Raw genomic sequence first — 19,280 nt, 5'->3', positions numbered from 1 at the left:
GTTAATGCAGGACAACAGACCGCATTCGTATTCTCGGTATAAGACTGGAACTAGCTTGCACACGAGGCTATAGCGGGGGGGGGGGGGGGGGGGAGATCTTTTTACATGCAAATGTCATCTCGTGTCCAGAGTTCTCTGGCTTTTTGTTCAGCGGTTGGTCGCCAGGAGAGACTCTGAGGTACTGGAATTTTATTACCGCAGGATTTCTGCGGTAAAACAATGCAGGGCAGCCAATCAAAAAATTTAATTTTTTTCGAATTCTCCAGAGTCTCTCCTGGCGACCAACCGCTGGTCAAAGAGCCTGAGGACTCTAGGTACGAGAATGATTTAAATGCTTTTTTGATTCATCGCAAGAGCCTCCATTGCAAGCTGAATCAAGTTCAATGTCGAGAATACGAAAATGGTTTATTAGCACAAGTGACATTGTCATTCCGTGGCGATGACCTATTTAGAATTAATGGATATTTATTTAACATTTAAATGCCGGGTGGAAACTTATGTAACGGTGGTGAAGGAGTTCCTAATAAAAAATAAACGAGGTTTATATTGGTCTACTGTGAACAGCTTGACTTTGCTTTACGCTTTTGACCCATAAAGGCAAAACTCTGAACTCTCCCAGTTCGATTTGTAGCTGATATGCCACCTGCGGGCATAGGATATGCTGGCTATGAGATGATGAAATAACAGCAAATCAAAGTTAATATCCCTCGCCAAGGCTGAAAAAGAAAATGGGCATGCGCTGTCTAGAGTAGAGGCCCCCTGGCACCAAATAAGTCTTTTTTTCTTTCTTTTTGTTTGTTTGTTTGTTGTTGTTGTTGTTTGTTTTTTGTTTTTTGTTTTTACTTTTTATGCAGCGTTTTGTTATTGCGAAAATCATCATCTTTACAGAATATTTGAAGTTTCCTTTCCAAATTAATAACAACAGTTCTAATGCAGCTGCTAACCCAGCCAGAATGAAAGCAAAGTTTAACGGGCAAACAAATTAAAATGTTAATTTTAAGGGTGAACAAATATATGGCGCATGAGGGATTATTTTACTCATTCACCCTGAAAATACGAGATTAGAGGCGAACCCGAGTCTGTGACGGGTTTGACAGAGAAAAGTTATAATTATCGGTTGCGTAGCCTGCAATGCAGGCGTATTTTTGGAGCGGAAGCGCTGAATAATCCTTCGTTGCTGTCATTTTGGGCGAGGAAGCGCGAGAGCGCTGGAGCGAGTCAAAAGTGACCCTAAGGGAGAGGACGACTGGCTGAGAAAATACGCGAACAAAATTTATTATTCAGCGCTCGCCCATGAAAAACGCCTGCACTGCAGGCTATCGGTTGCGTGACACCACAGGTAGCCCAAGGTGTACGATTTGTGCTAACCTTTGTAACGTAAACACCAGCTTCACGTAATTTGAGCATCAAGAAGACCATTGTGTAATAACGAAATTATAAGGGTTTGTATGGGGGAAAAGTATTTGAAGGCACAATTACTGCAATTGGGGACGATTTTTCGATGAAAGTTTCTCACCTGAACTCTATTGTAGCCCGCTCCTCTTCAATGTGTCCTGTGTGGTTTTTGTGTCCTATCGTGAGGCGATTTCGTGGAGTTTCAGTTCCAACGGCTTCTCTCTATATATAGAGAGAAGCCGTTGGAACTGAAATGATCCCGTATCTGTCCTTGTTCGTCGAAGAGTGAACTAACAAAAGCCTCTGAACTTGATTTGTGAGACGAGCACAGCCTGCTGGCCGCTTTATTATAACAAACTCCATTAAGTGTAGTTCGTGTTTCGCTGAGGCTCAATGGCCGCTCAGTACAAAGGCTGCTTTAATACTTCTCACCTCTTCTCTGATACAACACGAGGGCATACTCGTTCTTCAAATGCGACAAGGTTGAAAACAAAAAAAAACGCCAAACGACGGCCACTTGAAATATCCAGCAGGATTCCTACACACTTCCCTGAGACTTTGATAAAGGATTTCCAACAACATTATGTTTAATCCGGCCAAAGGTGAACTAGGCTCGATTTCCGAAGCTCCCTCATTTCCCGAACAGCGGCTGGTAATCGAGCCTAAAAGTGAATAGCCTGCGAGCAAGCTCTCTTGGGCTCGCAGGCTAAAAAGTGAACTAACGAACCAGCGCAGAACGTGCCTTGAAATACGATCGTTTGCTTGCCTTGCCGTTTGTGAAGGCTTGACGTCATAGGATCATACTTGAAAGCGAGGCAAATTTGCATCCGTTCATTACAGGGGGTTCTTACCATTTGTAGGAAAAATCCGGTTGGTGTAACTGTTGCATAATGGTAAGGGATTTTCCAAATTCGACCATCCAACCGGATGAGATTGCGCTTACCATTTATCTATCAGGCGTTTCGTCCCGCTCTAGCAGGAAAAGACCTGAAAACGGAGGGAGGATTCATTCAAATGGTAAGGAATTTTCCGCCGTTCCGTTCCGAATGGGAAAAGAGGAGTATCTCTGAGGGTACTCCACAATTTCCGAACGGAATTTCCGGAAAATTACCTTACCTTTTTACTTCAAACCGAAATTTCCGAATTTTTGGCTAAGCACTCTGTAAGCACTCTGACTACAGTTTTCTCGATTTTATCTGCCTCAGGGAAACAGGTAATCCAACACGTACCACATGATCACCAACAAAGCCCAAGATTAGGCTTTCGTTCTCCTTTGTAGAACGCAATTATCACAGAACAACCATGGACAGGTCATCGCATGAGAAAAAGATCAAGGCAGCGTAGATTTAGAGACAAACGCATAAAAAAAGAAACAAAATTTATCACCTTAAAATTTTATGAGAAAATTTAAACTAATATTGTTATAACGATGAAAAGAAGAAATAGAATGTGATTCGTTTTCTATTTCATTCAAAGGATAGAGAGAACAGATTCTCAAATTTTCTATAGGTTTTTTTTATTATATTTACTTTTGTAAATATGATTTCCGAGCCGAAATTTATTTATTTGTTTTTTGTAACAAGGTTTTTTAGTATATTAAATATTTGTCCACTCAGTATTGAGGTACTAACCAGATTAAATCTGTTTTTTAGTGGAAGTCAAACATGGGAAAAATTTGTCATTTCTCGTTTGAAATATTAAAATTTCGTGACCTTTAATCTTGAATCAATATTAAAAATATGTTTCAATAAATTACAAAACAACTTAAGTTTAAAATTAATTTACGTAGAACAAGAATCAGTTCCTCGGTTTTTAAGTCGGGAGTTATCATGTCGTGTCGTTAGCTCGCTAAAAACATCCTGAAATGAAAGATGAGTTTTCCGTAGATAACTACTTGTTTAATCAGTTTTCTCTGATTTTGTATTCTTTGTTTTCCTTTACTTAAAATAGGAAACTTTGAGCTTAAAATTGAATTAAGAATCAGGAATGGATTTTAAATTTGAAGCCTTTCTTGGCAATGCAAGTTTCGAAGTCTTAGGTGTTTCGAGTGGGTTACAAGTTGTTGTGTGGCGAAAGTCGTAAAGGCCCGTATAAACGTTTTCAACATTTGACCAACATTCGTTCAACAAAAGATGAACGGTTGTTGGGCAAATGTTGAACAAATGTTGAACGGAGTGTTCAAGCGGCTTCAACACCATTCAACATTGTCGAGAACAAAGGCAATGTTGTATGGATGTTGAATGAAAGTTTAAACCGATTTAAATTTGATCCAACACGCTTTCAACAAGCTTTCAACATTTTTTACGCTTTCAACAATGTTGAACGACCTGTTTAAACGCCCCCAACATTTGGTTCAACAAATTGTTGAACGCATGTTGAACCAAATGTTGAAACCGTTTAAACGGGCCTTAAGGTGTTTACAAGTTTTTCCTTGCATTGGTGCCGAGAAATCTGTGCAATTCTATCCTTCGCTTTCGATAACTTGTCACCTACTAGTTTCGTATTTCTATATAAATTAAAAAGCTACTTAAAAGAAAAAGAGCAATTATCATATTCTATTCCCCACCTTGGCTCGCCTAGAAGAAGGACTTCACAGGAACATCTTCAGCAGTGAGTACCAGCTTATAACTACGTTCTCCACTGCTGTCTCACAAATATTCATATACCTGACATAATCGAATGTCATGAGAAAAAAATTAATTTAATCGTATAAAACTCTGCAATCAACCACCCCCATATTCTCATAAGAATCTTCAGTTACAAAAAAAAAGTAATCTTCAGTTTGTATGGTTAAATTGAACAAGGCTTTGGCTTGAGAAAAAGACACGTTAACAAAAAGATGGTGTAGTTATAACTAGAATTGTCAACTCGGCTTTTATTCAGTCGTGAGTGAATTGATTTGACAGTATTAAATATGGCTTTTTGAGGTGACAGATTTCCTTCGAGTGGGTTGACTTTTGTCTCACGAAAGCTCGGTTCAATATCAGTGTCTACAATCGCAACAAAAAAATCACTCGAAGGCTCTAAAAAGAATAGTTAATTAGGTCGATTAAAATAGCAGGCTAACTTAAGTTTATAACACATTTTTCCACAAGGTGGATTCTGGACGAGATCATTTCAATTACCTCTCTTTATGGAACTACTAATTCAAAGCTAAAATCTTTTGGGGTGCTGCCATTTGCTTCCGAAAATTATATAAAGAAGGTTAACCTAGAGTGCAAAATAGTCAAGAAATCATCGACCAATGGAACCGGCAGATTGTGCTGTTTTAACGATGACACTGTATTATGAAACTGACATTTTCAGCCGGCATAGACTCGAAGAATTTCAACGTGTGTAGACAACAGCCTAAGCTCTTTACACGACTGAAATGATGCGGTCACTACTGCCGATAAAAAGACGCTAAACGGTTACAGCTGTACTGGCTATTGGATAAGCTTTGGTACTTTTTACGCCGGTACGATTGGTTCTTTCACTCCCCGCGTTTGGGCGTGATTCAAAATGTGAGAGCGGAGTGAAAATCTTTCGTAAACTAGACCAACACACTCAACAAAACAACGTGTCTTGGAACATTTTGAGCTATCAGAAAGAAAAATGTCGTGCAAATTAATGCTTTCGTGTTTAAAAACAAATATTTTTTACGCGTAAGAAGGATTGCAACAACCAGGACCAGAACTGCTTCAACTTTATTGATTCAATTCCGTTTCTCTCTCAGAGTTCATAGGTGATGGGTCTCCTTTCACGCATTGGCGTCCTAATGGCTGTTATTTGTTTGATGGATGAAGGTCAGTACAGCTGAAATACTTCCACGTAGAAAACATTTATTTCAAAAACAATTTTTCTCAGACCTTCGTTGCGGTTTCTAGGTGACCCCTTTATAAAAGCCCGATGGTTTCCAGAAGTCTCCTCGCCATATCTTTATTTCTACTTTTGTCTAACATTAATGTGTTCTATGGCAAATAAAAGAAAAAGAAGTTTGCTTTATCTAGAACTAATCATTCTTACTGAAATTTGTTAAATGAACGTTAACTAATCTCTTGTCATTAATTTCTTTTCCATTTTTAGCATTGACCACTAAACAAGAATCGGACGGTGTCAACCAACTGGCCGACGAGGGTGAGAGCAGATTACTGTAAATTTGAAAGGTTTTATAGATAAACGATCCAACGAAACCACAGCCTGTAACAACTGAATTCTGAAGTCTTAAAGCAATTCTAGATTTTTTTCACTGCCGGACCCGGCCTGTTGCAAAAGTTGCTGACATGATTCGTACAAAGTGTACGTACAGCGGGAAAAAAACTTACATGAACTGATATCACAATCAATTTCATTTGGACTTATCCCCACACCTTACTAAAACACTTTCGCGTATGTGCACTGGGAAAGTATTGTGTGCCAGTTGGGGTATTTTGGCGGGAGAGAGGAAAGCAGTGCTCAGGGATAAGGCATTGTTTTGAGTCATTTAAAGATAGCCTTTCTGAGAGAAATATGCATTTTTAAAATTTGTCACGGCGAGTTCAGTTTAAGATGTAGCATAGATCCCCACCGCACTCATATGAGCTGTAAAAATGGTCAAAGTTTGTCGAGATTTCAAATTTAAGGTAGCAAAAATGAGTTTGTAGCTCCCTTTTTTTTAACTATATCTGTAGATAAACAACTCAGATTCTACTCTGACGCGAGGTCTTTTCTTATAAGATAAATATTCTTAAAAGTGCGTTAGATAAGCATCCATAAGGGACCGTTCATTTTTTATGAGCATGGGGGGGCTGGTGGGATTTAGGGGGGGGGGGCACGAGAAAAAAAATGGCACTAAAGGGGGGGGGGCTACCAAAAAAAATTAAGTGAAAGAGGGGAGGTCACCAGCAATAATTGGCTAGTAGGGGAAATTGAAAGTGGCTCAACACAGAAACAGATGAAGAAATTGAATATTATTTCAATTTTATTTAATGCGAGTTACTGAGGTCGAAATCTGCATTTTATATTAACAACAACTGAGGAAATGAAGCATATCTGTTGGAAAAGCAATAATGAATATAAACTGAAGTAGACACCTATGTTTGTACCAGTTCAAATTAATATAAAAACGTAACAGTCTCACTATTGAATCATCCGTGGGGGAGTAGTTTTCTACAAAGTGGTTGTACTCAGAACTATATCAATAGATTGTTTAATGTTCTGTTTAATAGTACTCACTTTTATAAAGACTGTTGATTAGTAAATTATTTGAACCCAGGAGTATCAGTAGACTCAGTAGTATGCCTAGTGTGAACATGTTTTAATAATAGAACTGTTGTTGGTGACTTCAGTTGACGGTAAATCTGAGCCGTAGGCCATCTTCAGAAAAGCTTGTAACTGTCATTTTTAATAGCAGTACTTTAATTCCCAGGCGCGTAGGAGGGGGGGGGGGGGGGGGGTTGAGGGGTTCGAACGAACCCCCTTTACAGATCAGTAATGGCGGAAGAAAAAGATCAATGAGGAGGTTGAACAACTACATGAGGTGTACCATGGGAGAGACTAAAATATGCGCCCTGGTTCTAATGCATATCAAATATGATATGACTGTCAATCTTGATGAGATAGTCAATTTGTTCGAAGGCCTACACCCGAGAATGATGCAGTTTACCAGCTTGGTGTATGACTATCAGCAGATCGAATAGCTATCAGAACTCGACAGGGCGCGGAATGTACATTGAACTTTCTTGTTTAAGTTGAAACAATTGTGCCGTAGAAATGATGTATATAGCTCAAAAAGTTGCTGTAAAACAAATTTGTGATTTGCCTAAAATGGGTCTCAAAATGCAGGAAATGAGGTTCCTGGGAACCTAGATTTTCAAAAATTTCCGGGGGAGCATGCCCCCGGACCCCCTTAGTAAGAGCACCTCCGGCGCTCAGAAACATTTGGGGCTCAACGAACACCCCTATATAACCCTTACCTACGCGCCTGATATCTGTGTGTCCGTACGTGTATTAATTGTTTCTACTCGAAGGGGAGTAATTTCACGTTAACCATTTGCTTGATTAATTTTTATAGTTCCTTTGAGAATCTAAATGGAAATTTAGGGTTTGCCGTTGCCGTAAACGTGTTGCTATCTATAAAACGTTTTTTTTAAACAAGAGAAATCTTTACCTAAGCAGAGAACGGTAACTTTTTAATAGTACTGTAAAGAAATCACAGTAACAATTACGTTTATCATTGATATAAACAGTACATAAGCGTTTTGTTAAAGTTAGGAGTATGATTTGTTTCTGGTTGGGCGGGAGGGGGGGGGGGTCATCAGAAAAAAATAGTTACTGCTTGGGGGGGGGGCATGTGGAAAAAAATTGCATGCTAGGGGGGGTCATACACTTTCGTAGTGACAATTAAGCAAATCCCACCAGCCCCCCCATGCTCATAAAAAATGAACGGTCCCTAACGTGACAATAAATTTCCGCGAAATAATGTATTGAGCATAGCATTCCGCATGAACTTATAGTATTGTTGTTGTTGTTGTTGTTGCATTGAATTTTCTCTTTACATTAAGGTCCACAGCCCATTATAGTTTCTGCATTTCTGTTATACGTTCTGAATTTGTGCACTGATCTACTTTCCTTCCTTTAATTTTCAAGACACTCAACCTCCCCGAATAAGGTGTCCTCATGATGTCACTGGCAGCACGGATCACGGGATGGCTACAAAGAGAGTGGAGTGGAGACAGCCGCTGGCCACAGACAACGTTGATCGGCTTCCCACGGTTGTCAGTTTCCCGGAGAATACCGTGTCACCATATGACTTTCCCATTGGTTCCACTCGTATAATCTATACTGCCACTGATAACCATGGAAATTCCCAGTCATGTGTGTTTACGGTTACAATCAAAGGTGAGAGTTACATTTGGGGTGCATGAATGTTATTCTTACACTGGAACACAAAAATTAAACATATAAATAGATTGAAAACTCAAATAAATTATTAATGACAGCCTAGTGAAGTGTGGAAGATTTGAAGGTGTGCATCATAGAAATTTAACAGAGTTTTACAATCAGATTTAGTCCCCATACAGACTAGAGGTAATTGTTTTCGTCAATTAAAACGTGGCCCCAAAACTCACTTTTATCTCGGATCTTCATCGAGAGTTATTTCCCTTCTAAATATAAACTTTTCTGTTTCTGAGGAACGAGTCTCGCGTTTCTTCATTTATCAGGTGAAGTTTAGCACAATAATTTACCCCCAGACATTGTACTAGATTGATTTATTTAATATATTTAATTTAGTTATTTATTATTTTTTGTTTCGTAGATGAAGAGGCTCCCAGTATCACTTGCCCCAGGAACATTAAAGTCGTAATGCAGACCGCTGGCCCTGCGACACCTGTTTACTGGCCCAAGCCAAGATATGAGGATAACTCTGGGCAGCCTGTGACTCTATTTACCGAGTCAGTGCAAGGCTCAGGCTTCAGACTGGGCCGACATCAGATCAAATACGAGGCGACGGACCGATCTGGAAATAAGGCGTCGTGTACATTTACCATTGTCGTGTCAGGTCAGTTACAACGAATTATACCTTTCTTGTCAACTGCTATTTCGTTTTCATGACATATAAATGTTCCTGAAACGTTGAATGACAAATCACCCACATCTTTTCTTCACCTTTTTCACTCCCAAGAGATTTTGAGTTAGCTCAGAGCTGTAACACCATATATGAACAAATTTAACTTTGCTAGCTATTTATCATGACTGATGCTTCGCGGAGCAGAATAGCTTTCCGAATTATGTTTTATAAGTGAGCTCATGAAGTTTCCCCGGATGCCGCTCTACCAGTTATAGACTGTTCACAGTCCCCTATTTTTGCGTGTGATCGTATGCTTCAATCAAACTGCCGCCATCTTGGTTTGAAATTGCGAGAGCAACCTGAGAAGAGTGCAAAAACTACCGAGGGGACGATTGTCAGGTTGAAGAGCTATTTTTCTTAACCGTCTCTCTCATTTCTGGCACCCTAGTTGGTTCGGCACTCTCCCCCAGTCTATACTAGCCAATTTGACACTGTTTTGGATAGTGTATAAACTGTTACAGTGCGACTACTATTACCAAGCTCACTGGCCAATCAGATCACAGTAGAATACGAACAGTGAATAATTCCATAATTTGGGGTTTTAACTGTTGTTTTCCGTCTACTCGTGATTGGTTCAATCGGCTTTGGTTGAAATTCATTGATCTTATCCTGCAATCTGATTGGCCAGTTTTGTTTGACCCCGGTAACAGTAGTCGCACTGTAAAGAAGAATTCAGAGAACGAAACAGTAGATTATTCAATGCAGTCAAATTTCAATGTCAATATGCCTCTTAAATTACAGGCGCACGCTGCACACCTTATGATCCCCCACAGAATGGCCTCCTCGCCTGCATACAGTCTGCGTCTTTAGGCGGTGCTGTCTGCGCATGCACACCTCAGTGTTATGTGAAAAATGATTTCAGCAGAATTCCTGCCAATTTGTACATCTGCCGGTCATCAGGGAATTGGTATGCTTGGGATTCCCGTCCAACTGTATCACCAACATTACCATGGCCTGACTGCACAGGTGAGTAAGCACGTGATCTTCATGATTCTTCACGATTTCATTTCCGCATAGCCACAAATGCTATGCAACATGGTTTCCAACACAACTATGCTACAAGCATGCGCAAAGGACACACATAAGGATTTAATATTGCGGCAGATCATAAAGAGGAGAGGGAAATTATAAATGATTGTATTTTTGTCCTTATCGCCGAAAATGCAACTTTCCTCAGCTCAAAAATTGATAAAGCAACGACCGAACAGCGCTTCAATCGAAGAAAACGTCAGGATAAAATCATTCTAGCCAGTGCTTTTTTTGATCGAAATAAACTCAGAAGTGAATGAAAACAATATCCTCTCCCTAACCTCTTAAAGTAGTGTTTACCTTCATGCCTTCCTCCGTCGGCAGAGAGAAAATCGTTTCTCCCATATACGTTTCCTCGGCCAGCTTGTAATCCCATTCAAGAGATGAGATGTTAAGCTAGCAAAACAAATGTTTTTCTCCAAAAAAGCATTCACTAAGGCAGTGCCTTTTTAATCCAAAAAGCAGGATGTTTTGTAAATAAATAAAAATAAATAAATATATGGTTTATTTAAATTACACATAATAGCATATAAAATGAAATACAATGTGTTTACAATTAATAAGATAATATATTACAATTGTTCGTAGGGACTGGGATTACAAGAAGTCAATATAAAAAGCTATTTACAATTCCATTTACTATAAGATGCTAAGGAAATAATGAATTAATAATCACATGTGATTCTACGATGTTTTCGCCATTACAGGAAAAAAACTCATTCCGAAACGATTTGTTCTATACTTGAAATGGCTATAACTGGCATTGAGAGATTGATGAGACATACGGCAGATTGGAGCCGTTATTAGTGGGGCAAAAATGCTCCTAAAAGGGGTTTGTTTTTGTTCAGCTTTGGTAGCCATTTTGGTTTTTCTCGTTTTCTTGTTCAGTTGTATTCCCTGTTAAAATAGTGAAGCCGCTGAACGTAAGAACTGGCCGAAGTTCGAAAAAACAGCGGGAAGAAACGGAAAGGTTGCATGCATCAACAAGCCTATAAAAAGGCTTTAATCAGAATATTCAAATTTCTTTTTACCCAGCGCTCAGTACCCTTTCTACTTCATAAAAAAGGACCTTTCTTTATTGTTGGCCGATTATTTAAAAATCTGCAGCGCTCACATCGTTTAGAGCCTTGTAAAATGCCCCACTTGTAACTCTTTTATTCGATCTGGCCGCCATTTTAAATTCGCGCCTGCGTTTCAAAACGCTTGCCATCTAGGATTTCTGGTTATGGTTTTTGTTAGTTCATCGTACGTCCATCAGTTAGTCGAACCTCTTCACCCACGACCAGTGGACTGACATTCATTCTGTCCTATTAAAGCGGACGACAACTTGAACAGTGCACCTTTGTTCCCGTACGTGGACTCCATCGCCTCAGTCAAACATCAACTGCAAACAACAACAACAACACTTTATTAGAACAGAGAGTTACAAGTTAGTTATATACCTACCCGCAAATAGCTAAAGCTAGTCGAGGCGGGTAGGTATGACTATGCTAAACTAAATGCAAATAAATTTGGTGTTTACAAATTGGCAGCAGCAGCAAACATCTAACGTGTACTAGAAATACTTAATGCATTGTTTATCGAGAGTGGCGCTTAAAGGGGAAGTATCACGAAAATTTGCTGTCACTTCAAAACCCAAAAATGTTTGAATGTCAGCAGAAACAACGAAATGATTGTCAAGTTTGTAAAAAATTATCACCCCAGTGCAATAAAACTGTCGATTAGTGCCTCTGGCCAGAGACAGAGTAGGCCGGTTTGAATTGAAACTTGAGAAATATTAGGCTAATGTTTTTCAAGTTCTCGCATTTTTGTTTCCAAAATGCGCTAGAACAGATCACAAGTTGTTTCTTTCAAGAATTGAGTTCATTTCGTTCCTCTCGTCATTCTAGAATTATTTGGCAGGTGATTGAAGGTCTTATTTCGCCATTTTTAACAAAAGATATCAAAAACCTCATGATACTTCCCCTTTATATTACACTAACTAACCTGTTTATCTACCAAGGCGTTGGTTATAAATTATTTTTTAAGTTAGCATTACTTCAAGTAAAATTAGGGTGTATGGAGTATTAACTATTGCCCGTTCCAAAGTTCATGAAGGGATTGGCATGGGCCCTAGTTTACACATTGTTCAAATTGCGCCATATGAACCCCATCGACAGAAAGATCGCATTATAATTAGTACGTTTACCAAGTTTTGTTATGTTTCATTGCGTAGTAACCAGGCTGTGACCTGTTAAACGACGTCAAAATTCCATACAAATCAATGTCTCTAGTCAAAGATGGCGTCCCCCAAATCCATACAAAGTCTCTAATTTTTCCGAGTTTTGAAAGCTTTCTACATGGTTGCAATCTAATGACATAACCGCAAACTAAAACTTGGTAAACTGGCTAATTTTAATGCGATCTCTTTAGTGATGGACTCCAATTTCTGATTAAATGAAAATTTAAAAACTCGTTCCGGTTTCCATTGAACTCCGGAACGGGCAATTGGCTACTCCTTTTTTTTTTTTTTTTTTTTTTTAAAGATGAGTTTAAGCCTGGTTCTCAGCAAAAGGGTGAGATCTGGCAAATCTTTGCCGGAAACTGCACCGATCCTTCTGTCCAGCGGCAGGCCAAAGGAAATCTCTTACAAGGCATTCAGACTATTCAGACTATTTTCGGATCAAAAATGGGTTTACTGGAAACCAACGTATGGATCGTTTGCGGCAAGACTGAGAAGATAAGAGAAGTCATTTCTTCTGACAGGTAATTAGTCGGGGTATGTAGCGCAAGTCATTCAATTTGTGATGACGGAACACAAATGAGGAAGTTCATGAGCCGTGCAGTGTATAATGGAAATTAAGTTGCTAGGGACTACATTCTTCTTGTTCATGCAGCGGGTGCAGTCGTGAACTGCAGCTAACTGCAGCTGCTTAAAGGAACACAGCGCCATTAGCAATGAACGAGATTTCGTCATTATGGTCGTCTAGATGTTATGCATTATTTCTGTTTAGTGAATGCGTTTAACCTGACGGGCGATACAGGTTAAACCAGCTATGTCTTGAGGCTGTCTGTATGTTTTTTACTGCACATGCTCCAGATGTGAGTTTCAGCCCGGGCTAACATAGACTGTTCACAGTCCCCTATTTTTCCGTGTGATCGTCTAGATCAAGCGCGTCTTACCGTTAATGGCGGCCATCTTGATTTTTAGATGTACCGGGGGGGGGCAGGCATCGGGGATTATAGCTCTAGGGGGTGGCCGTCCCCCGCCCCCTAAGTAGACTTGATACTCTTCCCCAGGTTAGACTCGGTACGACTGAAAGTCAAGATGGCCGCCATTAACGGTGAGACGCACTCAATCACGACGATCACACGGAAAAATAGGGGACTGTGAACAGTCTAGGGCTAACATGGCAGGCGCTAATTTCTCGATTTATTGTTTGTTTGTTTTTTCTAACACGGTTTGTAGTGACATTTGGCCATGAATTTTCTTAACGATCATATTGAGGTTACTACAAAATACTTTTATCGCACTTGTAATTGATAGGGACAAAACTTCACTTCTCATTTTGTGTACTTTGCATAACATTCGCCCCTGGCTAAGCCGAGGTTTCTCTTAAAGCTATGGCTATATTACCTGTTTTAGACAAGAATTACTGTTTCAGTAATTCTACGTACTATGTAGCTACATAGCTCTAAAATTTCTCATTATCATTCTCACAGCAGAGTTCAAGAAACTCGTAACAGCCTGCCAAATCCGTGAGTTGGACACATGGAATTGAGATTGAATATGGCTGGATCTTCGTATATTATAACCAAACGCAAACGATCAAGCAACAAACAAGACTTAGTTATTAACACTTGAACCCAACGTATATTGGGTAATCCGCATGCTGTAACATTTATGTGAAGCTACGTGAGCAGCAATAAACACAAATAATTTATGCGTGTCCGTAATTGTTGTTTTCGTTACCAGCATTACCTGTATTAACTGATTTCGTGCGATTTTCAAATACTCCAGACACAGGCAGCCCAAGCTCAATATTAGAGAACCGTTGAATTATAAGGATTTGTATGGGAATACAACGGATTTGTGTAAAGTGGTAGAAACTAACATTGTTTTGTCAATAAAGTCAACTTACCCTGTTTCTTCTTGTATTCTTTGTCATTTACCAGCTTTTCAAGCCGATTCGAAGCAATTTCGGCGAGTTTCGAATCGGCTTGAAAAGCTGGTAAATGACAAAGAATACAAGAAGAAACAGGGTAAGTTGACTTTATTGACAAAACAATGTTAGTTTCTACCATTTTACACAAATCCGTGTATTCCCATACAAATCCTTATAATTCAATGGTTCTCTGATATTGAGCTTGGGCTGCCTGTGCTCCAGAGAGTGAAGGAACAAAACAAATCCGCCCCCTCATCCCGTCCGCAATATTCGATTTTCTTAGTGCGCATGCGTGAACCAAGAGATCGATGGCGTGAACTGGGCCCGGTTATTTGAAAGCCGATTAGCGCAAACCCACGATTAAAAGTTAACCAAGGTTTTTGAAAACTAATTTTAAGCTTATGTTAAAGACAAGTCTAAATTCAAATCTGAGGGACAAAATTTTTGAAAGAACCTTTAATGATTGGGCCCAGGAGAATAGCTGTGATCGCCAAGGAGAATGAAATCGCGATTTAGCTCCAATGTCACCAGGCTCCCTCTACTTTGGCAACTTGGTGACGATGTCATTCACCCCTTCAAAATCTGCGGGGGATGCCAGATACGCGTACTAAGATCCATTCATTCAATCACTGTTGTCCCATACAATCTGGACTCCAATCTGTATCAGAAGTGCGTTCTTGTTCTTTCTACGTCGAACGCAAATAAATTCGGCAAATCATAGGTGAAACATTGAAGTCGTGTTAGCAAGGTTCAAACGATTTTGCACAACTATATGCTACGTGCTTAAAAGCGAGAAATCACGGTAAGGTCGAAACTTCGTCTCGGCTATAAAAACAAATTTTCCAAATATTACTTAGAATCAGCAGACAATGTTTAGCATAGTTAGACGTCCTCTTTATTTCTGGTATAATGTGACATTATTTTATTTTTATTTTTACATAGTTTCCTTGCATTTCAAGTGATATTAAAACTGTGATTACAATGATTACTACCAAGAGAGGACATCCTCTCTTGTTACTACACATTGATCTCACTGAAATGTGAACGTTTAATTTTCATGTCATTTTTAAACTTGTGTCCACTGTGTTCTTTATTCTTCATCCGGGACATCTTTTTCCAGTTGTTTGTAACTCTGCAGAAAATCTCCCAACTTCATATTCATATTGCGTCTGAATTCGCTCCGTACCAGGGCTCCGCGATCAAAAGAATCCGCGTCATCCCCTTGATCCTGGTAAGAAGAACGTTGAGTGACATAAACTTCTTTTAATTTGTTCACTTTCAAATATGACAAAAATAAAAGCTTGTGACAAAACGGCTGTTTGAAAAGGTTTGAAAATGTGAATAACCGATATCTACAGGTAACTCCGAATATTTCAGCATTTTTCAAGAACTTTCGTGGCGGTAGAAATTACATTAACCAAATTCACTTCAGTGAAAAATGACCAGACTTGAATAAGCATCATTTAAGAACTAAAGTTTAAATTTGTTTTATATTAAATGTCGTTATTTGGACCTATTTTGCTTTACATCTGATCATATTGCTTTTTATAATCTTTTATATTTATTTTATTTCATACTATGTTAGTTTCTTTGATTTGGTTCTGTTCTATATTTTTTTAGTTAAATCAAGGTTTACATTAGACTACAAACCAGTTGTAGCTTACGAAGGGTACAAACAAATCTTGTGCCGCTAGCACCAAGGATACAAACGATGGAGCAGAGAATTAACCCAGTCTGCGTCCTGTCTGGCCTCGTAGCTCGTAGCACAGTCGGTAGAGCAACGGTCCGCCGAGGTTCGATATTTTTCCTTTGCCTCGTGCAATCTCCCATTTCCTTACTAGGGCTAACACTCAGTGGGAAATTCATCGGTTCACTTTAGCACTTTAACATACATTGCAGAGTTAATTCTCTGATGATTCATCAGCTGTAGCTTGCGCTTTGGCACAAAAGTTTGAAACATGAAACCCTCAGCTCAAGCATGCAACATGAATTGAAAAACAAAATCAGGAAAGAGAATAAAATTTTAACTTCTCCAACCTGACGTTCACATGGATGCATTACGCAGCGCATATTCTGACCCTTACAACGACCAGAGAATTCAATCATCGCCGCCAACACCACGAACACGATAAGAAGTCTTGAAGCCATCGTTGCTGCCGTTCCCTCTTTTTACAAATGAGTTTCAAAGGGCGTTTTAATCAGTAAAGCCGACAGCAACAGTCTTGTGTCTATTTATTGGCTGAAATGTTTTTTGAGGAGTAATCATGGATATTAAGCATTGTATAATTGGAAAACAACTCCTTTAATAGTTTCGCCAATTACGAAGCTATTTGACACTCTTATTACGGTGCAGGCACCTGCCTTTTAAACGCAAAAACAATCGGCTTATTAAATGAGTAAAATTTTAGATTTGATTGCAAAAAAAGTTCCTAGGCGTGGCAGCTTTTTGATAAAGAAATTTGTGATATAAAACACAATAGAAATTTTTTGTTTCAACGAACTAAAAATCACTCGGATCTCAGATATTAATTTATTATAATGTGTGTTTCAAACGGGCAATAAGCACCCTTAACTTACGACTTCCTAACTATGAATTCGGCATAATTCCCCGAACATTTTCAGACAGTCTTCCGGTATTGACAAATGCGTTTTCTTATTAAATAATATTGTTTTTAACCAAACTGGCGGAACATTCTGTTGTCAATTAAAATAATGGCTATTAAAAATTACGGTAGTTTAGGAGGGATTATGACATTCAGGGCAAAATGAGAGAAATAATAATAAATCTTTCAAGAAGCGCCTCTGGATAAACAGGCAGTTATTCAATCATGTGGGTCGACAGGGTAATTTTTTTCTTTTGAACCACATTCTGCTTCCCATACAATCGTATGTTTATTGATTGATAAAAAAAAAATCAAAATACGGTCCTTTCATCGACGACTCATTCTAGCTCATCAACTGATCTTTTTCAAAAGAAAGTAAATGTACAACCAAAGTTGAGCCAGTCGTTAAGAAAGACAAAACATCGTATTTTGCAGAGTAGTTAAGCACGTGCGTTTAAGAATATTTCTACTTATTTGCAATTTGAATAATTTATGATACCTAAAAAGGAACAAAGCCACAGGATGCAACTGCGGGAGATTTATAAAGTTTGATTTTAATCTAACTTAATAAATATGCCGCCTAGATGCTATTATTACAAAAAAACGAACAAAAACAAAAGTCTTCAGTTCAAAGAGGGCTTAAAATGTAATTCCGATAATGTTTAGAAAAGATTCGAAACGTTAAAATGTCCTTAAAAGTCAAATGAATCGAGCTCTCCACTTTTCAAACCTCAGTCCAACAAGTATAGGTTTCTACGTTACCTGAATGAATAAATTTTATTCCAATAATCTTCTCTATAGACTCTGTATTTGAAATATTGCTGCTTTTCAACATATTTTTATTTATTTTTTATTAACTTCGCAAAACTTAATGCAAAAAATAGCAATTCAGAACTCCCACAACGGCGTAGGTAATTATAGCGTTCGACGTAGGAAGAACGCAATCCTAATACAGATTGGAGTCGAGATTGTATAGGACAACGTTGATTGCCGTGAATGAATGGATGGATCTTGCGACGCGTATCTGGCATTCCCTGAAGATTTTTTGCAGGGGTGAATGACATCACAAAGGGGAGAGAGCCTGGGATCGAGATCATCGGACACACTCCCTATTAATCTTTGATTATTACTAGTTGTAGTGCTTATAATTACCGGGAAGACTTTAAACCGACTTTCGACTGGTGGCCCAGAGGATCTGTTCTCCGCATTGTCACGTTATTTTCGCAGACGAGAAGCTTTGTTCCACGTTGTCTCTCTTCACCCTTAGGTGTACAAATGGGTGCCATTGACATACTGCTAGGGGTAACCTGCGATTGCGCGATGGACTAGCAACGCATCTGGGCAGGAGTAGAAATACAGCTCTCAACATGGTCATATTGTTTCCGCAGACATGAAACTTTGTTCCACATTGTCTCTCTTCATCGTACCCAGGTGTATAAATGGGTACTCAAGAGTTTTCTACTTAAAAAAAAGCCTGCGATGAACTAGCAACGCAGCCGGGGAGGAGCAGAAATACTCCTAGTCCCTTCATGCTACAGAAATACGGTCAAGCTCAACAGGTCGTGTGGGCCACTAACGCTCGTTTAGTGTGACTTTAAATATTCGACTCTAAAGATCTTGATTTATGTATACTTATTTTTGGTTTTCTACTATTTGAGGGAGTTTTCGCATAGGGCTAACCTCCAAACTTCCTTTTCTAGAAGTACTTTTCTCCTTAGTTTTATTTGTATATATAGTCTGCTTCTGGAATAAATAAAGTGTGTATGTATGTTTACCTTTTTGACCACGTAAGAGTACAAAACTTCACGTCTATAAATTTAAACCAACTATCCAAAAAAACTAAAGATAATAAGATACAGGATCCTTCTTTATTTCTCTTGGTTGGGATAGACCACGCCCAGCGTTGCCCTTCAAGCAAATAGATTTCCGTCAAAACCACCTCTCCACCCACCACCATCCCACCCGTAAGCCTTGAGACACCCTCAAAATACCAAATGGTGGGTCATCATGTGCTTTACATGTCTGCCAGCAGGGAGATTGGGACAGTGGGATTTCTTGGAAAGAATGTATTCTCTCGGGGTAGGGTAGGGTAGGTGCGTTGCCGGACGTCCACTTTTCCGTATAAGCAATAGTCACAGGAAAATCACGAATACTTATTTTCTATAATTTCGCCACGAGAAAGCAAACCTCTTTTTTCCCTCCCACCCACGCGTGTCTTTTTCCCGCGTTCAGCAATTTTCGCGCGCCTGTTCCCCTCGCTCTAATATGATTGAGTCGAAAGAGTGTGGGTCTAGAACAGATGAAATTTGCCAGCATTTTGCAACTTGTAAAACCCGTTCAGAGAGAACCTTATTTGTTGTTTATTAATTAATTAATTGATTAATTGATTATTTGGTTCATTTATTAACGAATTAATTTATTAACGTTTCATTCAGTCACCATAAGCACACAATGTTTGGCGTTATCAGCCTCTTTTATTATTCTTGCATTGGCGTGAAACGTAATTTTACTTCGTCTTGA

At 39.0% G+C, this 19,280-nt stretch overlaps 1 protein-coding gene and 1 long non-coding RNA gene across 3 annotated transcripts; one reads left to right on the top strand and one right to left on the bottom strand.

The window, feature by feature from the left end:
- Window positions 1-3,987: 3,987 nt before the first annotated feature.
- On the top strand, window positions 3,988-13,948 carry LOC146488877 (sushi, von Willebrand factor type A, EGF and pentraxin domain-containing protein 1-like). Of its 2 annotated transcripts, XM_085114414.1 has the most exons (8): window positions 3,988-4,005; window positions 5,111-5,180; window positions 5,461-5,511; window positions 8,002-8,253; window positions 8,672-8,914; window positions 9,725-9,949; window positions 12,538-12,757; window positions 13,718-13,948. In XM_085114414.1, the coding sequence occupies exons 2-8, from the start codon at window positions 5,123-5,125 to the stop codon at window positions 13,752-13,754; spliced, it is 1,086 nt and encodes a 361-aa protein (XP_084970540.1). In that variant the 5' UTR covers window positions 3,988-4,005; window positions 5,111-5,122; the 3' UTR covers window positions 13,755-13,948. The 2 variants fall into 2 exon arrangements, with proteins under 2 accessions (XP_084970540.1, XP_084970531.1); XM_085114405.1 differs by lacking the exon at window positions 3,988-4,005 and having other exon boundaries at window positions 13,715-13,948.
- Window positions 13,949-15,177: 1,229 nt separating this feature from the next.
- On the bottom strand, window positions 15,178-16,363 carry LOC146488876 (uncharacterized). Its single transcript, XR_014865195.1, has 2 exons — window positions 16,195-16,363; window positions 15,178-15,385 (listed from the first exon to the last, which is right to left on the bottom strand). It is a non-coding gene; the product is annotated as an uncharacterized LOC146488876 (long non-coding RNA).
- Between the last annotated feature and the right edge of the window lie 2,917 nt (window positions 16,364-19,280).

Source organism: Pavona decussata, unplaced genomic scaffold, assembly GCF_977016875.1.
Source record: "Pavona decussata unplaced genomic scaffold, jaPavDecu1.1 SCAFFOLD_8, whole genome shotgun sequence".
NCBI classification, from domain to species: Eukaryota; Metazoa; Cnidaria; class Anthozoa; order Scleractinia; family Agariciidae; genus Pavona; species Pavona decussata.
This window is presented reverse-complemented; position numbering and strand designations above follow the sequence as displayed.

Coding starts and splice junctions, on each gene's coding strand:
- LOC146488877 (XM_085114405.1), top strand. CDS start 5,123: ATGGGTCTCCTTTCACGCATTGGCGTCCTAATGGCTGTTATTTGTTTG. Junction 5,512..8,001: donor CAACCAACTGGCCGACGAGG/GTGAGAGCAGAT, acceptor TTAATTTTCAAG/ACACTCAACCTCCCCGAATA. Junction 12,758..13,714: donor GAAGTCATTTCTTCTGACAG/GTAATTAGTCGG, acceptor TCATTCTCACAG/CAGAGTTCAAGAAACTCGTA.